At 41.2% G+C, this 25,181-nt stretch overlaps 1 protein-coding gene across 1 annotated transcript in view; it reads right to left on the bottom strand.

Annotated features, from left to right (window-relative positions):
• Positions 1–135: 135 nt before the first annotated feature.
• The window catches only part of EIF2AK2 (eukaryotic translation initiation factor 2 alpha kinase 2), a 37,007-nt gene continuing 11,961 nt past the window's right edge, over positions 136–25,181 (bottom strand). Inside the window, exons 7-20 of the mRNA XM_075269506.1 lie at positions 24,526–24,574; positions 22,634–22,737; positions 21,546–21,678; positions 20,730–20,803; positions 19,422–19,497; positions 13,188–13,243; positions 13,042–13,110; positions 12,366–12,488; positions 11,512–11,625; positions 9,371–9,545; positions 7,278–7,421; positions 3,031–3,126; positions 1,321–1,383; positions 136–1,182 (exon numbers count right to left, since the gene is read on the bottom strand). Of these exons, the coding sequence (XP_075125607.1) occupies positions 1,072–1,182; positions 1,321–1,383; positions 3,031–3,126; positions 7,278–7,421; positions 9,371–9,545; positions 11,512–11,625; positions 12,366–12,488; positions 13,042–13,110; positions 13,188–13,243; positions 19,422–19,497; positions 20,730–20,803; positions 21,546–21,678; positions 22,634–22,737; positions 24,526–24,574 (1,387 nt within the window). The 3' untranslated portion in view covers positions 136–1,071. The remainder of the gene's footprint in view (positions 1,183–1,320; positions 1,384–3,030; positions 3,127–7,277; positions 7,422–9,370; positions 9,546–11,511; positions 11,626–12,365; positions 12,489–13,041; positions 13,111–13,187; positions 13,244–19,421; positions 19,498–20,729; positions 20,804–21,545; positions 21,679–22,633; positions 22,738–24,525; positions 24,575–25,181) is intronic.

Below are 25,181 nucleotides of genomic sequence, written 5' to 3'. Positions count from 1 at the left end.
CAACTCTGTAGTGCTAACCACTGAGCCACCATGTTGCCCCAAAGCATTGCAAATATAAGGAACTCTGTAATCTCTCAAACTATATATGGTATAAACAACATGAATATTTGGAAAGATACAAAGTAGAAGGAAGGGAGGAGTACACAGAGCATAAGAGCAGGCAGGTGTATCATGGGAAATGTAGTTTGCCCACAGATTCACTGCATGTAAATAACAGTGATACAAGGAACAGCAAGTAAAATAAAGCCAAGCAAAGGGTGCACAAGGCTTTTATAGTAAAAACAATTCTGTAGGATAGGTCAGCAATATTATCAGATTGGAAGGGAAAGGGAGTCAATAGTCAGCACCACCACTGATCAACTTTGAAGAAATTGACGTGTGTGTGTGAGCGCTACGACCTGTTTGTTGTTTACATGCACGCTAATGTTCAGGGGATCACTATTTTATTCCATTCACTTCAGCTACTATGCAGAAGACGTGGATGTAAACAATGAAGAGGACACAGAGCTCACACAAGCCCCTTCAAAGCGCTGATCAGAGGTTTGCATAGAGTATGACCCTCACTGACCTAAGAAAGGTCATCAATATCCTAAACCAGGAAACCTTTAAAAGAATTATTCCAATTTCAGCCGGTCCATGCTGATACAGGAATAACTGCAGTTACAGACACCCACCACTGGGACGGACGTTAGGGAAACAGGTGAGCCATGCTGTTCTATACTGTTTCTGAGACTCCCGCACCTACACTGTTTCTGTAACTGTGGAGTCACAGAATAGTTGAAGCTTATGTGTGCTGCACTGTTTCCATAGCGACCCATTTGCCCAGTTGGGTTCGGCACTTGCGGCCCATTAATATGCGGAGATGAGATTAACCCTTTAACCCAAAGTGCATATGAAGAATTTATACAGGAGTGGAGAAATAATATGCTGGATGTAGAAATGACCCATCTGAGACCTCAGTAACGACACGCTGCACATTATTATGATGAAGGGTGTGGAGATTTGGCCCTCCCAATGCAGATGAATATTTCACAATGTCCTACTGAATCATGTGGCGCTGAAGAAGACCCGTCATCGAGTTTTAGAATTGTGAATACTCTTTTCTCCAAAGTACTCCTTGAGGTGAGAGGCTTTTGGTCTTCTTTTTGGTTCCTTTGACAACATTTTCTTGATTATCGACTCCTTATATTGAAAAGCAAATTGAAAAAACAGAGAAATTTATATCCATAAGGTCTTTGTTATGTTTTACACACACAGACATGAAGTCAGTTGGAAAAAACATGGAGTACGTTAGAAATGATCACAATGTTGTTACTTTACCTCAGAAGGAAACTGTTGCACAAATTTTGGCGGCAATTCAGCATTTCGCAGTTTCTCCCATTCCTAAAACACAAAAATTTATTAATATCAAACGTCACAGTTTATTTATAAACACAAGAAACCACCAATACTGAATTCAGGAAAATTTATTTTTCTAGATTCTCACAGGAGAGATCATCTGTGCAACTCCTATTTTTTTTCATATTACAACTAGCATCTACCTGTGACTTCGTCTGCGGGTTGGTGTTGGCGCTGAGCCGCTTATATTTAGCCAATTGCTGTTGTGGATGATCTGCCTGCTCCCGAATCTCGGCTCTGCTACATCGCTGCATATGCTCCATACAGCATACTCAGCTGTATGTACATCTCTGCATATGGAGAGCGTACTCAGCTGTGCTACAGCGCTGCCTAAGCTCTGCTACTTCTGGCCATTTGGATTATAGGGGTATTCTTATGTCAGTGTCTGAGCAGCTTCTGTGTTGGAAAAGGCTGAACGGATGCTGCAGAAATTTCCCACAGTTCGATCAGCCTGCTCCTGTGTCTCAGCTCTGCTACATCACTGCTTATGCATAGCATACCCAGCTGTATGTACATGTTTGCATATGGAGAGCCTACAGAGGTGTGCTACAGCGCTGCCTAAACTCTGCTACATCGGGCAATTGTGATTACAGGGGTTTGGTTATGTGACTGTCTGAACAGCTTCTGTGTTACAAAGGGCTGAACGGATGTTGCTGAAATGTGCCAAAGTTATCCCCCCTCCCCCATCAGAGGCAGAACAACACATTCCCTGTAGTACTCACTGAAACTCTAAGCCCGATATAGTTCTCTTGCCCACACACAGACTGCATGTTCTGTAGTCTCCTGATCTTCTATGAGACTCCATTTTCTTCAGCTTTCACATTGTCCAGCTTCATGCTATATAGCTCCGCCACCCAAAATAGTGTGTAGCTCCATCCACTGCCTAGCATGATCCTATCTGAGAATGGCTCCAGGACCTGTGATGACGTCATCACAGGTCCTTTAGTGTTGTGTGAACCTAAATTCCTTCAGTGCGGTCATGTAGTGACGTCATTTACCGGGATAAAAAGTAGCCTATGTTTCCATCGGGATTCCTATCTATGTATGTGGCAAACTTCTATTTCATTAACTGTATCCAATAAGGCCTCACAATCTAATTTTTGTATCAGAAATTCGCTCATACACACTAAATCCAAAAGGACTATGGAAGAAATCCATGGTTAGCCTTTGTCTTTAATTTGCCCCATGTAATTCTCCAATTGTAATTTGTAGTTTTCTACAGCAGGCCCTGACCAACATGTTCACTTCACATCTGCGATTGCTACCCCGTTTGGAGATTCCATTCCCCTCTCCGCATGAAAAATGCGGAGAGTAAAGTGCTGCAAGCAGTGTTTTTCTCTCCGCATTTTTTGCCCTTCTTGAGCAGAAACCGAACGGAAACCATGCAGACCCCATAAAAGTAGGGGTCCACGGATTTCCTAAGGTAACTGTTTTTTTATGCGGATTAGGTTTCTATTCAGGGGAGCCCCAAGCGGACTCCCCAAATGGAAACCCGTGCGCAGATGTGAACCAAGCCTCACACGCATATCCTAGTTTCTATAGTATTCGAATATGAATCCTCATACTTTCCTTTACATTAAAACAATAGGGACAAAAATTCATAACTAATTTACATGTATATTCATAACTTACATCATATTTGTACTTATTGTCAAACTTCCAGAAGAGTTCGATCAATATCAGTCCTAGTGGGAAGATATCAACTTCATTTTCATAGAATTCATTCTCCTGCAAAACAAAAAAATAATGCATTTTTGTAGTTTTTAATACCTATCAAATAGGTAGAATGTAGTGACACATATTAATAATGTTTAGCGTTGAGCGAGTAGTATTCGATCGAATACCTCACCAGCAGGGCCGGCTCCAGGTTTTTATGGGCCCTTGGGCAACAGAGCCTCAGTGGGCCCCCTTGTGGAGGAGGCGGGGGAGGCAGAACACTGCACGTTGCAGATGAAGCGAGTGACGTGTGTGCGCCGTGGAACATTTAGCTCTGCCCACTTTTATGTTAACTCCGCCCATTCTCATTCATTTTTCATGTGCTCCCACACAGTATAATCCTCCTACAGTCACCTGTAAATTATATGCCCCCTCCATCTCTCCCAGTTTCATATACACCCTTCCTATGCCTCCAGTTTCATGTCCCCCCTCCATCTCTGTCCCCAGTGTCATGCCGTTCCCCCCCCCCCCTCATCTGCCCCAGTGTCATGCCATTCTCCCCTCCCTTCATCTGGCCCAGTGTCATGCCATTCTCCCCTCCCTTCATCTGGCCCAGTGTCATGCTGTTCTCTCCCCACCCCCTTCATCTTCCCCAGTGTCATGCCGTTCCCCCCCTCCATTTGCCCCCCAGTTTCATGGGTCCCCTTCATTATGTTCCACCTTAATGTTTAACACAAAACAAACAAACACTTACACTCACCTTCCATCGCTTCTCCGCTCTCACTCCACTCACATAGTTGTAGGCCCGATGTGACGTCATCACATCGCGCCTACACATGCCGAAGCCGGGCCGCAGCGTTAAAGCAGGAGCTGAGCTGTCACAGCTCCTGCTTTAATCGCCTATGTATTCAGCTCATTGGCGTCCATCGGACTATGGAAGAAATCCATGGTTATCCTTAGTCTTTCATTTGCCCCATGTAATTCTCCAATTGTAATTTCTACTTTTGTACAGCAGGCCTTGACCAACATGGTTATCTTACGCTCACTTCACTTCTGCGATTGCTACCCCGTTTGGAGATTCCATTCCCCTCTCAGCATGAAAAATGCAGAGAGTAAAGTGCTGCAAGCAGTGTTTTTCTCTCCGCATTTTTTGCCCTTCTTGAGCAGAAACCGATCGGAAACCATGCAGACCACATAATAGTTTATGGGGTCCACGGATTTCCTAAGCTATTTTTCTATGCGGATTAGGTTTCTATTCAGGGGAGCCCCAAGCGGACTCCCCAAATGGAAGCCTGTGCGCAGATGTGAACCAAGCCTCACATGCATATCCTAGTTTCTATAGTATTCGAATATGAATCCTCATACTTTCCTTTACATTAAAACAATAGGGACAAAAATTCAGAGGCTCTGTGGGCCCCGGCACTTGCCCGACTATGCCGTGCGCTGACGCCGGCCCTGCTCACCAGCATAGGAATGCATGTAATTAGCTGAACACCAAGGGGTTAAACGCTTTGAATATTCGATGTGTTTAACCCCTTGGTGTTCGGCCGATTACACGCATTCCTATGCCGGCGAGGTATTCGATCGCATACCACTCGCTCAACACTAATAATGTCATATGTGCTTTACAATGTCATATTCCATTTAGTTCAAAAACTAAACTCCTTACATTACCAGTGCTCGTTGGACACTTACATAAAGAAATTTCCCTTTTCATGTACTTCCAAAATGGGAGACAGACACACACACACACACACACCCACCATAAACCAAAGGACATATAGTCACTGCATGACTCTCAATCTACACTATAGCGATACACCGTGTGAATATGATGTTGCGGTGATGGTCGCCATGTCACTTCCTTGTATTGACACGGAAATGTGGACACTGACAGATAGTAGGAACAAGCTTTATCCACTATGTACGTACTGATTTACTGTATTGTAATGAAAACTGGCACACAGACTTGGGGGAATGGTGTGGGAGGGAACTGGAGATCTTTTTCCTTTTGTATGTTTTTTTTTTTTTTGTTTTTTTTATTATAAAAAAAATACCTGATTTAAAAAAAGAGAATTAGCAGATTGTTCACACCAGACATACAGTTTCTGCTCTGGCACTCGGGCGTGGTTCACGTGGTGAGTGGCCTGGTGGATCAGTGCCTGGTGTGTCTTGGCCTCTGAAGGGGTTAAGTTCTCTGCAGTGCTGAATACTTTACAGGCCATGGGCGAGGCCTTCTCTTCAGTATATAAGGCTGTTGTACATGCTACCTGATGCCGGTCTTAAGCGTTTGTTCCTGTTCTCAGTGAATGTCTGTTGTCTGAAGTTAGCTACTTCTCCAGCTGTGCTCGTGCCCCTTCAGGCAAGTTAGTCGGGCCCACGGCTACTTCTAGTTGTGCGAGGCAGGGTGTAGGAGGATCCACACTAGAAGTCCAAACTGCTCATACTTCCGATTTTGTTTTCTTTTGATGTGTTTTTCTTGTACTGTACTGAGAAGCTATCAGTCAGGGGCCAGTCCGTGGTCAAGGATCCCGAGACCATAACAATCAAATCTAAAGTGGTTGTCCCATCTCATGGATCCCATCTATACTGCTAGTTTATGTGGATTTAAGACTCTTCCTAAATACATTGCTTCAGCAAAACTGCTTTGTTTGGCCCCTATCTGAGATTATTCACTTCATTCTTTACACTGTGTTTCCATAACCACGGACCTGGGGATGATCTTATCTCTCTGCCAAGGACAAGTGATGTAGCTCCCTGCTCAAGAGGAAGAGGGAGCTGAGTGCTCGGAGCAGCTTGTATTTTTGAGCTGTTTATCTCCCTCTTCCAGTTATCAGTCTGCTAATTGAATTTTGCTGATAAGGGCTGAGACAGGGAGTCCGTTACCTCTATATGTGAACAAAGACCTAAAACAGAGTTTATTGCAAGCGGACTCTTGGTCCTGTAGCATGTAAATTTGGGATTCTCATTACCTATCAAATCCAGCTCTGTTACATCAGCTTCATATAGTGCATCTTCCAGTGATACTGTGCTTATTTATTTACAACCATCCCTCACTACTGACTGCAAACATGAACTGCTATGAATAGAGCTAGCAGAGTTGGCTTTGTCTGGGAGACAGCAAGTGAAACCCCGCCCACCAATTCACCGAGAAAACGAGGAAGTGAACAGAGCACATAGCCTGCAAGTTGGTGAACAGGCGAGTTGGGAATACACCTGTAAGTTAAGGCTCCATGTAGCGGGCCGCAGTGCTTTCACAGAAAGAGGTTAACTTTGCAGACTGTCTGTTTTTATTATACAGTATTACCTCTGTGGACTTTCTGCTTCTATTATTTTGTCTCTGCCAACTTTCTGTTTCAATTATACCTACAAGGAAACTGACGGCTTTTCTGTAAGTATATTTGACATGTTGCAATTTCCAAAACTGCGACAGTTTTGGAAATGACAGGATTTCCACTGCGTGCATTTTTCTGCAATATATGGATTGGGTTTGCCAGAATTCCATCCACTTTGCAGGGACTGTAAAAAGCTGCGTTTTTTGCTGCAACGTTTATGCCATGTGGGGCCCCCACATTAAGACTCAACATTTTTGTAGTTCATTATTCAAATATTGTGTGGCTAAGCAGAGCAATGCGAATATTAACATTTCATAATATGACAATTCCTCCAAGAAAAAAAAAAGGATTAGATGATGCCATATAATTGTGGCTTCTTGCTCAGACTCCAACTTTTTGCCAATCCCTATAGTAATATATATTGTACATTTCTACACACAAGATCTCAAATTCTCTTCTTTTGGAAGCAATGGGAGGAGTTATAATATGTCTTACAGCAGTTTTCTGGTGTATAAAAGCACAATTTTTGGAGCACCCTGGTTTTGCACCAAAAATAGCACATTTATCAGCATAATTCCTACACTCGTTTTTGGGCATCTTATGCAAGATTGGTGTACCACATGCCACTCTTATTAAATTTGCCCATTAAGCTACATTCACTCGGAGGAAAATGGCGCTGAATTTGGTGTGGAATCCATGTCAGATTCAGCGCTGAAAAAAAAGCCTCCCATTGACTTCAATGGGTTCCTTTTTCTGCTATGCTAGCAGAAAGAGGAACCTTTAATGTATTTCTGCAAGGAAGACGCCAGGATAACTATGGATATAGCTAAATGAATATGTAATCTTCCACTCTGTTTTCAGTATAAGAGCTATTCCTTCATAAGTCACCTGTTCTGGTGCCATGTAATTCTCAGTTCCTCGTCCAGCAGTTCGCACAAGGGGTTCTTTTTTGTCTTTTGCACTTATTGGTGTCACCAGTCCAAAATCTGCTATTTTCACAGTCATATCATCTGCAAACAAAATATTCGCTGGCTGTAAGAAACAAAGATAAACAATTATTTGCAAAAAAAGTTACAGACTCCCGCAGGAAATTAAAATGCTTAATTCATTTTATTTATAGCATACAATAATTAATATAGTATAATCAATTAGATGTATTGTTTGTTGCATATTTACTTTCATAGGAATTTAGTTACTATTTTTTCAATGTATTGGAGGATCTTTACTGCTTGTGACTGACCATGGCTCTCAGCCATTTATGACGGAGCAGTAGTCAGTCAGGCTGGCGAAAAATGGAGTCTAAGTAATTTTAAGTAAATCATTAGATATCAATTTTTTTCTGATAGCTCTCAGAGACATCACTTCCCTACCAAGCTCTATATTTCTTGTTCCTCTGTATATCCCGCCAGTGATGCTGAAGATATGATTTTGGCCCTGCAGGGAGTAGGGGGGCAATTGTACAGTATACGAGGGAACTCCCTACCATGATTACATGTAGAATGATAATTCTCCGCGACTCATACTGCCTGTATTAGTTAACTGTATGTGCTGTGTGCAGAATCTCCAGTGATTCACACTTTGCTCTTTCCTGCCTCCTGCTTGACTGAGCTGAAAGGGAGACAACTATCACAATCACAAACTGTCTGGGTTACAGGAGACTCATTCTAGGTCATTAATCCATTATTTGCTGCACTTAGGTTTATGAGCAGAGCCAGTGTGGTGCGACAAGTCTCTGTCCCATAAAGTCAGAGAAGCCAAGGTGCTACACCACCTACAAATGGCACATAAGTACAGGTAGAACAGGGATAAACAAGAACCTTTACTTTAATAAAAAATAACAGCCAATAATATACTATTTAAGAAAAAAAAAATTTGGAGGGCTTCTTGAACATGAGAACCTCAGATTATCGCTTCAGGTAGATTTTGAGATCATTCTGAAGCTAAAGATCACTTTGGGAGGTTCATCCTCTGGGGAGAAAATCCCAAAACTGGAATCTTATACTTTTCCCTATTTTCCAACTAAAATACAAATATGCCACAAAAATGCCATCTAAGGGTGAGTTCACAAGGAGGAAAGTGGAGCGCAATCTGGCACGTATACACGTGTCGTCAGATTGCGCTCTGCAAAAGCTCCCATTCATTTCAATGGGAGTGAGGATCGTAGACGCGGCGTTATTTCGCCGCAAAATCACGGCCACAAAATAGCACCGCGTATTTGATCCCGGCTCCCATTGAAATCAATGGGACCGTATACGGCCCGCAAAATCTCACGCGGCGTCTACGTGCCACATCACGCGGCACTTTACTCCGTGTGAACTCACCCTAAAATTATAATCTTTTACAGACATTTATGGCATGTCCTGTGACAACAATGGCCTTTTTCTACTGAGCACCAACATATTACACAGCACCTTACAAATCTCAAGGGTACAAGGAGGAACAAAAATCAGAATGTGCAGTGTCATGCATTAATCCTTAAAGAGGACCTTTCATGGTTTGGGGCACAGGCAGTTTTATATACTGCTGGAAAGCCAAAAGTGCAATGCATTCAGCACACTGTCAGCTTTCCCGATCTGTGCCCCGGGTGAAGAGCTATCGGTGCCGATATTGTAGCTCTTTACAGTCAGAAGGGCTGTCAGGAACATCCTTCTGTACAAGCAGCACCAATAGCGCTGTACTGTGTGAGCGGGGAGGAACGCCCCCACCCTGTGCTCACAGTGCTCGTCCATAAACTTCACCCAGGAATTCAGTGTACTGTCGGCTTTCCAGCAGTATATAGAACTGCCTGTGCCCCAAACCATGAAAGGTCCTCTTTAAGTCAAACAACCTATGAGTGATAGAAAAGATAGATTCTTTACAATAATCTTTTCTATAATAATTTAGTATGAGCCAGTCACCAGTGTACGAGTCTATAAGGTCTATAATGTAGATGGAGCTTTAAGATTAAGCCCGTAAGACAAAAGTTGTAAATAATAACTTACTTTCAAGTCTCTGTGGATTAGATTTTGACTATGAATGTATTCAACTCCATCCACAATTTGCCTGAAAATGTTCAGACTCCGGCACTTATCAACTGTTTTCATGTTTCTGATCCAGTTTTCCAGCGTTCCATTTGCGCAATATTCCATTTGAATAAACAGGCTCTCGACTTTATGTCTATTGGTTAAAGTTCAATTAATATTTAATTTTATAAATATATCAAAGGATACAAGTACTGCACATATCTACCTTTTTTTTTTTTTTTTTTTTTTTTTTTTAAGACGTCGTCTCTACTGACTCTACTCCGTATTTGCCAGCGTATAAGACGACTGGGCCTATAAGACGACCCCCAACTTTTGCAGAGTTTACAGAGTTTGGGATATACTCGGCGTATAAGACTACCTCTTTGTGGGGTACCACTAGGGGGCTTGAACCTGCAATATTGCCGTCTACTGGAGGCTCTGTACATTACTATTGCGGCTGGTCATAGACCAGCCGCAATAGTAATATAGCTATGACAGGCCTGGGAGCCTTCAGTAGGCCCCTGGCTGTCATAAGAAAAAGTCGACTCCTGCGAACTCACCGCACAGGAGCCAGCCTGCAACTTTAAAGGTATGGTGCCGGTGGGGACTGGCCCCAGGGGAGTTTTTGCACTTTGGTGGGGAAGGGGGGGGGTTGTTTTAATGCCCGCAATTAGAATGCATTCTGATTGCGGGCATTAGCTTCGGGACTCTGCGTACAGCGGAGACCGCTCTGCAGCAGAGCAGTCGCCATTAGCTTTAAATACGGCATCCGCTGTAATAGCACAGCTGGAAGCCAGCGGCGGCAAGAGCGATGCGATCCCGCTCCCACGCCTATACCCGGCGTATAAGACGACCTCCAACTTTTCAGAAAAGTTTTGGGGGTTAAAAAGTCGTCTTATACGCCGGAAAATACAGTATATGCTTGCATTTCCCTATAATATAACAATTCTGAAACATCTTTACTCAGAATTCTGCACTAGGTTCTTCCTCCTCCTAGAAAGTCAGAAAATTGCTAGATAAACTCTTGCCAAAGAGTGTTAGGTGTTCAAAGGGTTAATATCCAGCTGGCTATGGGAAAGTCATAGGGAAGTCATAGGGAATCTGTACTCCATAGCATATGTATAGTTCTCTGCACTGAATTAACTATTGACATTCAGCATTTTTAATTTGGGCAGACAGGCAGAGGCTGGACTGAATGAAAATTATGGTCAGCAGACTGATCTGCATATTGGCCACTAGTTACAGTGGTATTAGTGATGATATTTGGTAGGGCTGATGTAGGTAATATTTGTTAAAAAGACCCTGCACTCTCCCTATGGTGCATGTTTTTAGCCCATATATTTTTCTGGGGAGGGGGATTGACCTACACGGAGATAATATCCTTTATGTGTGTTTTGTTCTAAATGGGAGCTTTCCGTATTTTAGCTTTTTTGTAATTAATAAAGCTTGTTATGTTTTAATAGCACCTACTTTGTGTCTTACCCTCACACTTTAATAAGGAATATTCCAGCAGAAATCGGAGAGGAATAGCACAACAAAGGGTTCTAAGAAAAACTCATCCAAAATTGTCATTTTATTGGGTATACAAGTATTTACTAAAATATATGTCAAGGGAACTTACAAGTCAACATGGTATTTGTTAACATCTGTACTGAAGAAGCTATGTACATGTTACATGCACAGAGTTCAGAAGACACAATTAGATACATTAATATATAACCTAAAAATATGCAACATTTATCATCCAACATCAGTTGGCCCTAAAATGCAGTAATAAAACGCTTACGTGAAACCAGCCTAAAACTACACTGCTCACATGTGCAGTCAAGGTTTTTGGTTGAGATAAGGGGTGCAACACACTATCAAAATCATCACATGCAAAGCACAGTACAAAAATACATAGGATATATGGCAGAGGGTCATAACAAACAGACGTATGAGGCAACCTGTATATATAGCATTTGGGAAAACTGAACCACTGCATATTTTCCTATGGTATATAAAAGACATATTTGTCTATGATAGACTACTCTATAACATAACAAGTATACACATATGACTTAGAAATGAAAGGACACGTTGGGCACATTTAACCTGAATATGGAGTAAGAATGTATTACCTGCCGCTGCTGCTATGATCAGTAAAGATATCTTCTCCAGCCCAGGAATGGTAGTACCGGACAATGTTGTTATGTTGTAACCGCGCTAACATCTGGATCTCATTCTCATCTTTTCTATTTAAATACAACAAAATAATGACATGAAAAAGAGACGACACCCAAAACTACTGAGCGACAACCCCATTCCACCCAAAAGCACTCCGAAAATACTCCGAAAGGTCCTTCGTTGTCTTCTAAGTAGTGATCTATACAGAGCAGGGGCTGCAGCTTTCTGTGTCTATCATAGATCTCCATGTGCACAGTAGATCTATGCTATGATAGACACAGTGAGCTGCACCCCCCGCTCTGTATAGATCACTACTTAGAAGACAACGAAGGACCTTGTAGTGACGTCATCACCGGAACAAGCCAATCACAGAGCAGTAGTGACATCATCACAGGTTCTGTGCCACTAGCAGGGAAGAGACAGAGGCTGTGAATCAAAAGCAGGAGGAGGGACTTACATACAAGAAATAAGAGAGGAGGGAACAGAGTATGATGTGAGGGGTGTACGGGAACGCCCACAGTGTACGGAGGGCTCATTTACATATATGTTTAAAAGGTAATTTATTAAAACGGGGGGGCCTTTTAACAAATGATTAGCAGGACTTGAATAGTCTTTTTAAAGGCTATTCTGGCATATGTTTATCTAAAATAGCAAAATCCAGTGATAGAGCCCCTTTAAAAAAAAAAAAAATTGTTTTGCCTGAACAACCCCTTTAATAACTCAGGTGCTTCTCACGCTAGTCTTAATAAATTCCCTCCATTGATTTTTAACTTAATAGTGTAATATTTATTCCATACAAAATACTTACTCTGAGCGTCTCTTTACTTTTTTAACAACATAGTATTTTTTTTCAATCTTTTTTCTCGCTTTGTATACTGTCCCATATCCACCAGAATCAAGTCTTGTAATATCATCAAATTCCTTTAGAAAGCTGAGAAAACAAAATATTAATAAACTGCCAAATGGTGTAACAAGATGTGTACTATTCTAGAGTCTCACAAGATTCTATACAAGAATATTGGACTTTTAACTTAAAATATTGCAAACAAACGAGCAATTCACAATGAAGTATTGCACAGCATACAGAATACAAGGTTCTTTCCAGTCAATACAATCGATCGGGAGGTTTTCTGGCCTCTATAAATAATACTCTACTGGCACCAAATCTAAATATGATTAACTTTATATCATTTATTTCTTGGATGAATGACACAGTCAATATATCACCTTCCTGTAGTACAATGGCAGCACTGGTGACATTATTGTGGAAGACACGGTGCAGGGCAAAAACTAAATGTATAAAATTAAAGTTTAGTGGGCACCATATTAAAAAGATTGGAGACTGAAGCAATCCCACTAGTCGGCAAAGCCTGGCCTCTTACACCCTGTTAAGGCTGCCTTGAGCCATTCTGGTACAAGTGCAGCTCCAAACTGGCTGTTTAAAACTTTTGTTCAGTGCACCTAAGGTTCTTGATGTAACTTACTTTTTGTCTTCTGTGGTCACACCTTTCACTGGTTCAAACTTTGTGAAGTTAGCTGCTAACTCAATACGTCTTGAAAAAAAAACAATGATAATGAGTGGAAAGATTTGGTTTAGTATTTATGTTTTGAAAGAATGAAATAAGCTCACCTGTGTGGTCTGCTTGGTACTGATGGGGTCCCACCGGCTGAAGAGCGAAATGTAATCTAAATAAAAAAGGTAATTCATCATTTATAGGGCTCTGGGAAAAGCAAAAATCAGATTCCTTTGAGCATTAATTAGAGCAGTGGTTCTTAACCTTGTTTGAGGTACCGAACCCACCAGTTTCATATGCACAGTCACTGAACCCTTCTTTAGTAATAAATCAAATAAGATTTTTTTCCAAATTCAAGACATAGGTATATGTTTTTTTACTGGTACATAAAATGAACATGCATAGGGCCTAGGGTTCGATCGAACCCTGGTTAAGAACCACTGAATTAGAGGGAGTCTGTCACCAGGAAAATCATAATAAAAGTAATCCCAGAACCTTGCAGTTCTCTTTATACACTTTCCAAATATTCCTTTGTTATACAGCATTGCAGCTCCATTATCAAAAGTGCTTTATTCATATACAAATTAGGTAAAAAGGGCTTTAGGGGTATTTCTTATTCTTGCCAGGATTCGCAAGGATTTTTAAAAACGCATGTGCGGGTTTCAAAACCACATGCATTTTTTTTTTTTTTTTAAGCCAGAACATACTGTGCAAACACAGCTGTACTGGGAAGTATTGTATCATGGGACCAGATTTAGCTTTACAGACAGACACTCTCAGTCAATATATATACAGATACACAAAGACATATTATTATACACTATAAAACACACATATATATATATATATATATATATATATATATATATATATATATATGTTTAAGGACAAACAAGCACATATATATCTATATGGATTTATAGATGCACTGGAATAAAAAATTCACTTGCTTTTTGAATTTGGAGTGCTGCCATTTATATTACCTAACCATTGGAGAGGATTTAGCCAGTCCTCTTATATTTGCAACTGCTGACCTTTGAAGGTTGTATTTTTTGTTGTGCTGCCTTCGACCCTTTTGTGTTTATATATATATATATATATATATATATATATATATATATATATATATATATATATATATATAATATATACTGTATGTACACACATACATACACACATTGTGTATATATATGCTGTATATAGATACTTGTATATGCATATAAACATAAATATATACACATGCATAAGTAAAAAAAAAAAATCTAGGCATACTTAACTATGGGTATATGCTGCATACAAAAGCAAGTTTAGCAGGTAGCAAGACAAGGAGAGTATTGCACATTATCAGAGGGTGTACTCGGCATGATTGAAAAACTACTAGGAAGTGCAGTTGTGCAGATGCCTGGAAAGACTACCTGGAAAAGCACTAACACTCCCAAAACCACAAACTGTGAGGGGCGCAATAAATAATAAAGCATTTAAAATTATTAAAACAGGAAGAACATGAAGAAGTGCTGCACCACTTTTCTAGAATTCTCTATCCCGGACAATCAGATTAACTCCCAACTTCTACAGCTTCAAGCGCAAACTAAAGACACATCTTTTCAGACAGGCCTATCACAATTCCTAAACCCTTCTGTAGCGTAATTAGAATCCCTAAAATGAACCCCCCTCTGTTCACGCTCCCACATTACCCCACAGGATAGAATGCCGTTTTAGGCTAACTATATATGTCCAGGCAACATCTGCACATTAAAGGACACAACTGATGGTGTGTTCTTAAAAGACCTCTATCAGTAAAATCATGCTGATAGAGCCCCACATATGCGTGAATAGCCTTTAAAAAGGCTATTCAGGCACCGTAAATGTTATATTAAATTACCCCCCAGTTTTAAAATAATACCCTAAAAAAGAATGTGATCTACTTACGCATCGTGCACTGTGGGCGGGCATTCAGGGTGCGCCGTCGTCTTCATCCATGCCGCCTCTTCCTCCGATGTCCTCGGGTCCCGTCTTCCTCCGGCGCTCGCGAACTGACATTGATTTTAAAAAAATGGCCTGGGCGCATACGCAGTAGCCGTAGTAGAAGCCGCATGCTACTGCGCATGCGCCCAGGTCATTTTTTTAAAATCAATGTCAGTTCGCGAGCGCCGGAGGAGGACGGGACCCAAGGACATCGGAGGAAGAGGAGGCGTGGATGAAGAAGACATCGGACCCTGAATGCCTGCCCATCGTGAACGATGCGTAAGTAGATCACATTCTTTTTTAGGGTATTATTTTAAAACTGGGGGGTAGTTTAATATAACTTTAGCGGTGCCTGAATAGCCTTTTTAAAGGCTATTCACGCATATGTGGGGCTCTATCAGCATGATTTTACCAATATGAGATAAACATATCCCTGAATAGCCTTTAAAACCACACTGTTTAGCCTTTAAAATAGCACTGTTTAAAAAGGCTATTCAGGCCCCGCTAATCGTTTAATAAAAGACCACCCCATTATAAAGTTTGACCATACAAACGAATATGGAAATGATACTTACCATGCACGGTGGGCGTTGCGTGCAGTAGTCCACGTCATCCTTCATTGACGCCCTCCTCTTCTTTCTTCTTTGTAACCCGTCCTCCTTCCCCTGCAATGTTCCGCCTCCATCTTCTTTCATACCGGCGGGTTTTAGGCCGGCGCCATCTTTGTGTACTGAACTGCGTGATCGTACTGATAAAACCCGCCGGAATGAAAGAAGGTGGAGGTGGAACATTGCAGGGGAAGGAGGACGGGTCAAGTATCATTTGCATATTCGTTTGTACAGTCAAACTTTATAATGGGGTGGTCTTTTATTAAACGATTAGCGGGGCCTGAATAGGGATATTCAGGGATATGTTTATCTCATATTGGTAAAATCAGGTGATAGAGCCCCTTTAAACCTGAGGCTGCAAGTAATGGTGCAGGAGGATGAGCACAAGCCTAATCTAGTAAATGGCTTCTTCTCTACTGTTTTTACAGAAGAAAATGCAGTAATTGGGGACATGACTAGAGTTAAGGTAAATTCTACATTAAATGTCACCTGCTTAAACAACTATATTCCTTTATACGATTGACAGTGGGAACTCCACCATTTAACATGACGTTCCAGGACTTTGGCCGCTTATTTTCCCAGGCTGATCCGCCACCCCAGTGCCTCTCCACCATGTATCAACTCCTCCTACTCACATGTAATGCTGGCAGGGCACTGTTTTTTGCAAATGGGAAGATGAAATGAACGTTTTTTCAGGCCCCATGACCCACGGTATTTTGGTGGCTTCCCAATTTAATGAAAAGAACTATGAAATCCTCTCCATGTGGTAATATTGACCAGTGGATGCGCAGCAACATGTTCCTGAGGGTGCTCGATATTTGTTGGAGATGCAGGGGGTGAAAGAGGCACCATGGTCCATATTTTGTGTACCTGTATGGTGATATGGGAGTTTTGGGAGAAGGTTGCTTGGCTGTATTGGGCATTCTCTGAAGGGAACTCTCCATTTACCTAATCGGTCACAGTCCTTTCAAAAAATGTCTTGTTCCACCACTTTCCAGCTACAGCAAGGACGTAATAAATCACTACTGGAAATCAACTGCATGCCACTCCGCCATGGTCAGCATGGTTAGCTTAATTCCTTTGGATTATGCAAATGGGAGATTTTGGCAGGGGAGCATGAACTCTACCTGCAACTCTGGCAACCATGGCGAGAGTTCATAAAAACGCCTGACTTTTCTTGACTCGTGGGTTAGGACACCACACCAAGGTGCAAGTGCTTATGAGTTCTGCAATGATCTGTTTGATCTCAGTCTCCTTCACCCTCATGCCTTCCTTATTCACTCTCCCTTTTTTTCTTTTTCCTTGTCTGATTTTGCTTCCTTTTTTGTGTATGCATTGTTGCTATCGTACATTCTCACCTTGCATTCTGAACGGCCAATTGTGGCTTTGAGTGCATGTTCTGTTCATACGTATGGTATGTGTTTCAACTTTGTACCATTGATCGTACTGTCTCATTATTTCTATGTGAAAAATCATGCGTTTTATTAAACAACAACACAAGTGGTGTTTAATAAAACGCATGATTTTGCAGATCCAAGTGTGACATCCGCCTTCATTATTCTGAACAAGGATTGGCACCCTACGTCCACACTATACGGTTGACAACTGTATCCCTCCTCAATACGGGGTCTTCATTCTGTGATATTTGAACCTTTCAAATCCTAATCTGATCATCTTCTATGAAAAGGTCATTTCTAGACTGAATATGGGTAATGCAGTAAATGTGGTATATCTGGACTTTTCAAAGGCTTTCCATACTGTACCACATAAAAGGTTAGTATACAAAATGAGAATGTTGGGACTTGGGGAAGACATATGCATTTGGGTTCACAACTGGCTCAATGGTAAGAATCAGAGGGTGCTTGTAAATGGTAAATACTCAGACTGGGTCACAGTCACCAGTGGGGTACCACAGGGGTCAATATTGCGTCCTCTTCTTTTTAATATATTTATTAATGACTTAGCAGAGGATTTACAGACCTGGGTTTCCATATTTGCAGATGATACTAAACTATATAAAGTAATCAAAACTTAGGAAAATAGTAGAATATTACAGGGGGAGTGCGTCTATGGAAGCTGAAAGCCTGGGTGGAGACTTGGCAAATGAAGATTAAAGAAATAAAATGTATGATTATGTACTGAATAGTAAATTTCCAAGTAAGAAAGCAACTAAAACAATTTGAGAATTTTGGTGGAGAGCAAGCTTACCTTTAGTGACCAGTGCCAGGCAGCTGCTGACAAGGCAAATGAAATTATGCATGAAACCTACACAATGCTCTGGAACTAGTATCAAAAAAGTGTAATAGATTCCCTTCAACAAACATTACTAATGCATACAGTAGTTCATATTGCATTATATTTCACCTTATATGTATATGTAATATTGCTTACCTGTATACCGCATATAAACAGGTTCATGACTATCTGTTACACGCATACATACTACCTTTGGTTTATGGGGTATTCATAATTTTGGAATACCATATGTCCTCTTACACGTTCTGCCACTACTACCTATGTCTATATGCAGGTGTAGATTTTGTTTGCCTGACGCTAGGTTCACACCTGCGTTCGGGTCTCTGTTCTGTGGTTTCCGTCTTCTGCATGCAAGAAGACAGAAACCACAGACCGGGTCTGGCCATGAGCGGCGGTGAGCGTTTTATGCTCTCCGCCGCGAAACTGTTTTTTTAAAACCGGGCACAGAGTACTGCATGTCCGACTCTGTGTCCGGTTTAAAAAAAACAGTTTCGCGGTGGAGAGCATAAAACGCTCACCGCTGCTCACGGGCGGACACCTTTCAAACCCATTCAAATGAATGGGTATGAAAGAGTCCTGCAGGTTTCCTGCCTCTGTTTTTTTGCAGGAAACGGAAACCTGCAAAACGGAGACCGGGGCGCAGATGTGAACGAGCCCTGAATAATAATTTAACATTGTGTGACGATACCATGACCACCGCCTTTCTCTTGTTTTTATGTGTTTTTAATATGTTTTTGCTTTCATTAATAATAAATATATTCCCATTTTTGTAACTGTTGTTTCAGTATTTTTTTTGAGTATATTGCATAGATTCTGTGTCGGTTTCTAAAACGAAATTATGGGATGCATCAAAAGAGGCCTCTGTACAAATCACTAGTACGGCCACACATAGACTATTGTGCACAATTTTGGGCCCCAGTATACAAGAGGGACATAACTGAACTAGAGAGAGTACAGAGAAGGACGATTAGGACCAGGATTAGAGTAATAGGTGGATCGGAATAAAATGACAGATTAACAAACTTGGGGTTATTCAGTTTAGAAAAAAAGACAGCTACAAGGAAACCTAATAATAATGCACAAATAAATGATGGGACAATATAAAAAGCTTTCTAATGATCTTTTTAACATCTGGGCTGGTGACAGTAATAAGGATACAACCACTAGGCCCAGAAGAAAGAACACTTCGCCACAAACATAGATGGGAATTCTTTACTATATGAGCAGTGAAGCTCTGGAACTCTCTGCCACAAGATGTGGTGATGGTGGATTCATTGTGCAAGTTCAAAAAGGGCTTGGAATGGAAAAATATTCCAAGTTATGGGTTTTATATCTTTGGTAAAGACAAGTTGATCCAGGGTTTTAGGCTGATTGCCAGACTTGGGAAAGAATTTTCTTCCCTGACATTGGGCAATTGACATCAGCCTCATGTATTTTTTTTCTTTCAACCCTCATTCATTCAACTTCATCCACTGTCTAGCAAATACTTTTTATTGGTGTGGAGTGAAAATTCTACAGTACCTGAGAATCACTGCTTTCTGACTGTACAGGTTCATTTTCTGTCCTTTGTGTGCTCAAAGAAGAACTCTCTTCAGTGCTACAAGATAATAAATGCAGGTATAAAGATACACAGACAGACAGATATAGATTTCTGCTTGTATAGTGTAACCATCACATGGTTTGCTGAGAAAGGGCTGGATAAATAATGCCCCCCATGCGCGCCTCAGTAATGGGATCTAAAGAGGTTAATAGTTGTTTAAGCAAGATTTACAAAGTTTCCGACCTCCACATGTAGATTGCAACACTCGTTGACCAAAGTTGGGGAATGTGTTTGCGCATGCGTTGGAACATACTCACAAAAATTTCAGCCATTTTGCACCAGCGGTTTTTCTTTGACAGTCGTTGAAATGAGTTGATGCGATTGATTTTGTGAAAATGGATAAAATCGAATATCAAGCTGTCATTAGATATATTTGTTTTTGAAAGGCAATACACCTTCGCAAATTAAAGACGAGTTGGACGCTGTGTACGGAGACTCTGAACCATCATGTACCACCATCAAATTTTGGGCAGCTGAATTTAAACGTGGCCGTACCAGCTTGGTTGACAATGAACATTGCTCAAGTTCACCATATGGTGCTAGAGAACCATCGAATGAAGGTTAGAGAGATAGCAGAGGCTATGAGCACATCGAAAGAACGTGTTTGCCACATATTTGTTGAAATTTTAGGGATGAGAAAGCTGGGTGCCGCGATTGCTCACTCTGGACCAAAAACGTGTTCGGCTGAACATTTTCAAAGCTCTGTTGGCGCAGTTTAGGCACAATAATTCAGAGTTTTGGCACCGATTAATTGCTGCACAGCGTCCAACTCGTCTTTAATTTGCAAAGGTGTATTTCCCTTCAAAAACAAATATCTAATGACCGCTCGATACTCGATTTCTATCCATATTCACAAAATCACTCGCATCGACTCACTTCAACGGCTGTCAAAGAAAAACCACTGGTGCAAAATGGCTGAAATTTTTGTGAGTACATTCCAACGCATGCGCGAACACATTCCCCAACTTTGGTTGACGAGTGTTGCCATCTACATGTGGAGGACGGAAACTTTTCAGACTACCCTTGTAGTCACCTCAATACAGGGAGCAGGCGATTTTGGCATTGCATGTGGTGTATATACTGTTGAGTGGAAATGAAAACAATATTATTAGATAATGAATAGTAATTATATATGATAATATTTGCATTTCACTGTGGCTAATTGAAATATCTGAAAAGGTTTATGTGAAACAGTTAAAACATTCACATTATAATGGAAAATGAATTACCTTTCAGACTTGGAACTAGGTTCTTCTACTTCTGCTACTTCTTCTACATCATCTAGTCCTGGGATCTGTTGTAGCTGGAATGATCAAAAGTTAAGATAACGGATCATTTTAAGCTTGAGAATTGATTTTGCTTATTTCTAAACACAGCAGCAAAATGCACATTTGTACTACCTTTCTGTATCATTAGTAATAATATTACTAAATATTCATCTGTATATTTAGTACATTGAGTAGCCATTGAACTGAATTGCAAGATCTTCTTATATACCACTAAAAATTAAGTGACTTGCTTGAATGGCTTGTCCTTTATATTTTTTTTATTATTATATTTCATTATTTTTTCATATATTATAGATGTATTTTTAGCAAATGCATTTTGTTTTGGAAGGCTTAACATTTTTGACATAAATATAATGAAATATCATAGAATATAGTCATATAATTGCTCACTCAACAAATACAAACTATATTTTGCCCATTTGCTTAGGAATCAGTGGGCCTGCTTCTTAATGCCCAGTATTTTTTTTTTTATGTAGATTGTGAGCCCCATATAGAGATCACAATGTACATTTTCTTCCTATCAGTATGTCTTTGTAGAATGGGAGGAAATCCAAGCAGACACGGGGAGAACATACAAACTCCTTGCAGATGTTGTTCCTGGCGGGATTTGAACCCAGGACTCCAGCACTGCAAGGCTGCAGTGCTAACCACTGAGCCACCCTGTTGCCCCCCTTACTGCCCAGTATTATCCACCACACTTTCTTTGGGCATTCGGCAAACCTGTACTAGTTTTGAGTTTGTTAAAAAACTGTTTACCGGAAGATCTCCAGGATATTCCTGCTTAAGCACTTTTAGAGCTAAACGTGCAGCATTCTGCTTTGCTTCTTTCTTGTTTTTTCCTATAGCTTCAGGCAATTTCCTTTGACCAATCATTACGCTGCAGAAAAATCTACAAAACAAGAATTAGTTTAGTCGAATGTAATCCAACATGCAAGAATTTTTTATTCAACCAGTGTAAAATATATAGTAGAAAAAACTAATTATTGTTAAAGGAGTTGTCTGGGAAACTATAAAAACTGGACTGGGGACGGAAACCCAGCGGTCAGCTTTAAAACTCCTTCACTTGAATGGGTTTGTAAAGGTGACTGCCAGTGTCCTTTGTTTTTTAGCCGGATACAAAGTCCTGCATGTCCGACTTTGTGTCTGGCTAAAAAAAAAATGGTTTGCCTGCGGACAGGCCACAGGCAGACACCAGCGGTCACCTTTACAAATCCATTCAAGGGAATGAACCCGGCTGAATGCACACACCAGACAACAAGCGCAAGTTTGAATGAACCCTAAGGCTAAAGCACTGCGGGAACAAAAGCGGTGGGTGCGGCAGCCCCGCCTGCCAGTGCCCGGTGATGACTCTCAGCCTGCATTGTGAACAAGCAGACACCGGGGATCCCTGCATCCCGCGATCAACCCATACGTCCGTTGCGATCTACCAGTAGATCATGATCGACGTATTGGGCACCCCTGATCTACAAGAATGCCACCGGCATTTCCGTAGATATAATTGACATGTTGCAATTTCCAAAACCGTGCCCGGTTTTGGAAATCGCAGCATGTTCTCTCTACGGTTTTAAACACAAAGTGTGTATGGGATTCGCATGAATCCCATCGACTTTGCTTGTACTGTATAAATTGCGGCGTTTACGGCCCCAGCTTGCAGTTGCGTTGGTATTCCGTTCAGGGGGGTCCTCATGCAGATTCCTTCCGGACGGAAGCCAAGCGCTAATGTGAACCGAGCATTAGAGCAGCCCACTGAGGCTGTGTCACCCAAGGGCTCACACAATACTGGAGGCAACCCTTTTTGGAAACACAAATGGCTGATCAAGTGCACCAGGAAAAGAGTCACTTACTCTGGCAAATGAGGAGGTCCTCTGCGCTCATCCACAAAACTAGAATTCATGCAATTATTTCTCTGGCAAAATTCATTGAACGAGCCAATATAATTTACATCAACCTACAGAAAAAAAAAAGCAATTATTTTGAAATAATTCTATAGCAAGCTATGTTTTTTAACATAAACATGTGTATTGTTCTCATTTTATGCATAGACATCTTTGTTTTTCTGAACTAGTTGGAAACAGTTTGCATGAGCAATATTTTATATAATAGAGCAATAGGTAATAGAGCTTTACTAGGGGCACAGATCGGGAAAGCCGTTATGGACATCACGTCCACGTTATGGACATCATAGACTATAATGGGGTAAGCCATTTTCATGGATGATACAATAGAAACTCCTCGCCGTCCTCTCTACCCTAACTGTAAGCATATCTTTATATGGAGTCAGTATCAATCCTGAGTGAAGTCAGTAAAAAGTTACTGAGACTGACTCCAGCTTCAAAATAAAATGATTATTTTTAGCTATACAATTTATAATATTGTATAAATAATTAGAGGCAGAAATTATTTCATATGTACGTTCACAGGAATTTAATCACTAGCTTTTTAATAAATTACAAGTTCTTTACTGATTGTTACTGACAGTGGCTGTCAGTCTATGAGTCAGGCTGTGAAAAAAAAGAGGAGTCAGAGTAAGATTCGGTGGTTTGGCCTACCAACTCCACCGTTGTGTCTGGCACTTTTAGACCGGGTTCAGGCGGGGTTTTTTTGGTCAGGATTTTGGCGTGGAATCTGTGTCAAAATCCTGGTAAAAAAAAAAAGTCTCCCATTGAAATCAATGGGAGCCGGTCATTTCCTTTTTCCACGAGCGACATGCCCTTTCTTCAGGTGGATTCCACGGGAAATCTGCCTCGCAACACACCTCACTCCCTCCCTATTCATTTGGGCCTAATCCAGAGCGGAATGCTGCAATTAGGCACCGGCATCCAGGTGCAGCTAGATGTTTTTTGGTGCAGAATCTGAGGCGGCGTCTGCGTCAAATTCTGGACCAAAAAACCCTCTGTTAACCCGGCCTTAGCCTGGTTTCACTTGCGAATCTCAGTCTGTGTGTTAGCCGAATTTACCAGCCTGAACATCATGCCAGGAGAGGGAGGCTTAAAGGGGTTGTCCCATCACAAGGATCCTATCTATACTGCTAGTTTATGTGGATTTAAGACTTTTCCTAAATGCATTGGGGGGGAGGAAATATAAGGAATGGTCATCTATGTATGATATACATGATCAAACTGAGACAGAAAGAGTATACTATGGTGCATAAACATGAACTATAGGGACCATCTCTTTAATGCAGAAATTAAAAGAATTTTATTAGGATAACAAACTAAGCTTACGCTCACATCTGTGTTGGAGTGTCCAAAATTCTGTTGCAGTGTGCGTAGAGAATCAGAGAACCAGAAGAACAAGTGCTGCAAGTTTGACTTTTTTGGCTGGTGGTTTTAGGGCGCCTTCACACGGAGTTACGCTCCGCGCATTTTGCTACAAATTACACGTGTAAAATGTAGTAAGCCATTGAGTTCAATGGCTTTTTTCTTTTGTTTGTATAACGCACGCAAAATAACGCGCATTATACGAACAAAAAAAAAAGCCGTATACCACGAAGTGTTACTCCGTGTGAAGGCGCCCTTAATTTAAAAGAACGGTCACCTGATCATGTTGTACTCAAAGGGGTCCACTGGGCACCATTGGTGTCCACTATTTAACCAGTCCGAGAGCTCCTTGTTTTGGTCCTCTGATGGACCAGAAAGACGGAATGAGTGGCGTAAATGTAAGCATAGTGTAAAATGTATAAAAAAAAAAAAACATGAAGATTTTTTTTAAACAGAATTAAAAATTGTTTGCATACCACAATGTTACTGGCAGCTCTGTTAACTAGTGATGGACTTGCTGCAGGTCTGTAAAAGCAAATAAGCATTAAAATGTAAGAACAAGTATATTCTCTTTCTGATCATAAACATTACGGTTTACCAAAGGGAAAAATATTCAAACTAATGGGACTTAAAATGTGAAACATAATTCATAGTCTAAGGGTAAGTTCACATGGAGATTTTTGGCCAGGATTTTGAGGCCATATCCGCCTCAAAATCTTGACCAAAAAGACGGCTCCCATTGAAATCAATGGGAGCCGGTCGGGTGTTATTTCTGGGAGCCGGTTTGTTCCGGCTCCCGGAAAAAGAAGTGAGATGCTCATTCTTCAGGCCGATTCGCTTCCCGATTCGGCCTGAAGACACTCCCTCCTCCCGACTGGGCCAATTCATTGGGCCTACTCCAGTGCGGAGTGCAACTGCATTCAGTCGCGGCTACCTGTTTTTTGCACCGGAACCTGAGGCGGCCTCCTTAAGACTTCCAGACCCGTAAGCTTGGTGAGTGTACCATTAAATAAGTTATCAGTTGAAGATCAGGGGGACCCTTTGTTTGAACAGGCCATACAACACTGTGCTTGATTTTGCAGCTCAGCCCCATTCACATGAATGGGGCTGAGCTGAACACAGGCCAAGTGAC

The sequence above is a fragment of the Leptodactylus fuscus genome, chromosome 3 (assembly GCF_031893055.1).
Source record: "Leptodactylus fuscus isolate aLepFus1 chromosome 3, aLepFus1.hap2, whole genome shotgun sequence".
Classification (NCBI taxonomy): domain Eukaryota; kingdom Metazoa; phylum Chordata; class Amphibia; order Anura; family Leptodactylidae; genus Leptodactylus; species Leptodactylus fuscus.
This window is presented reverse-complemented; position numbering and strand designations above follow the sequence as displayed.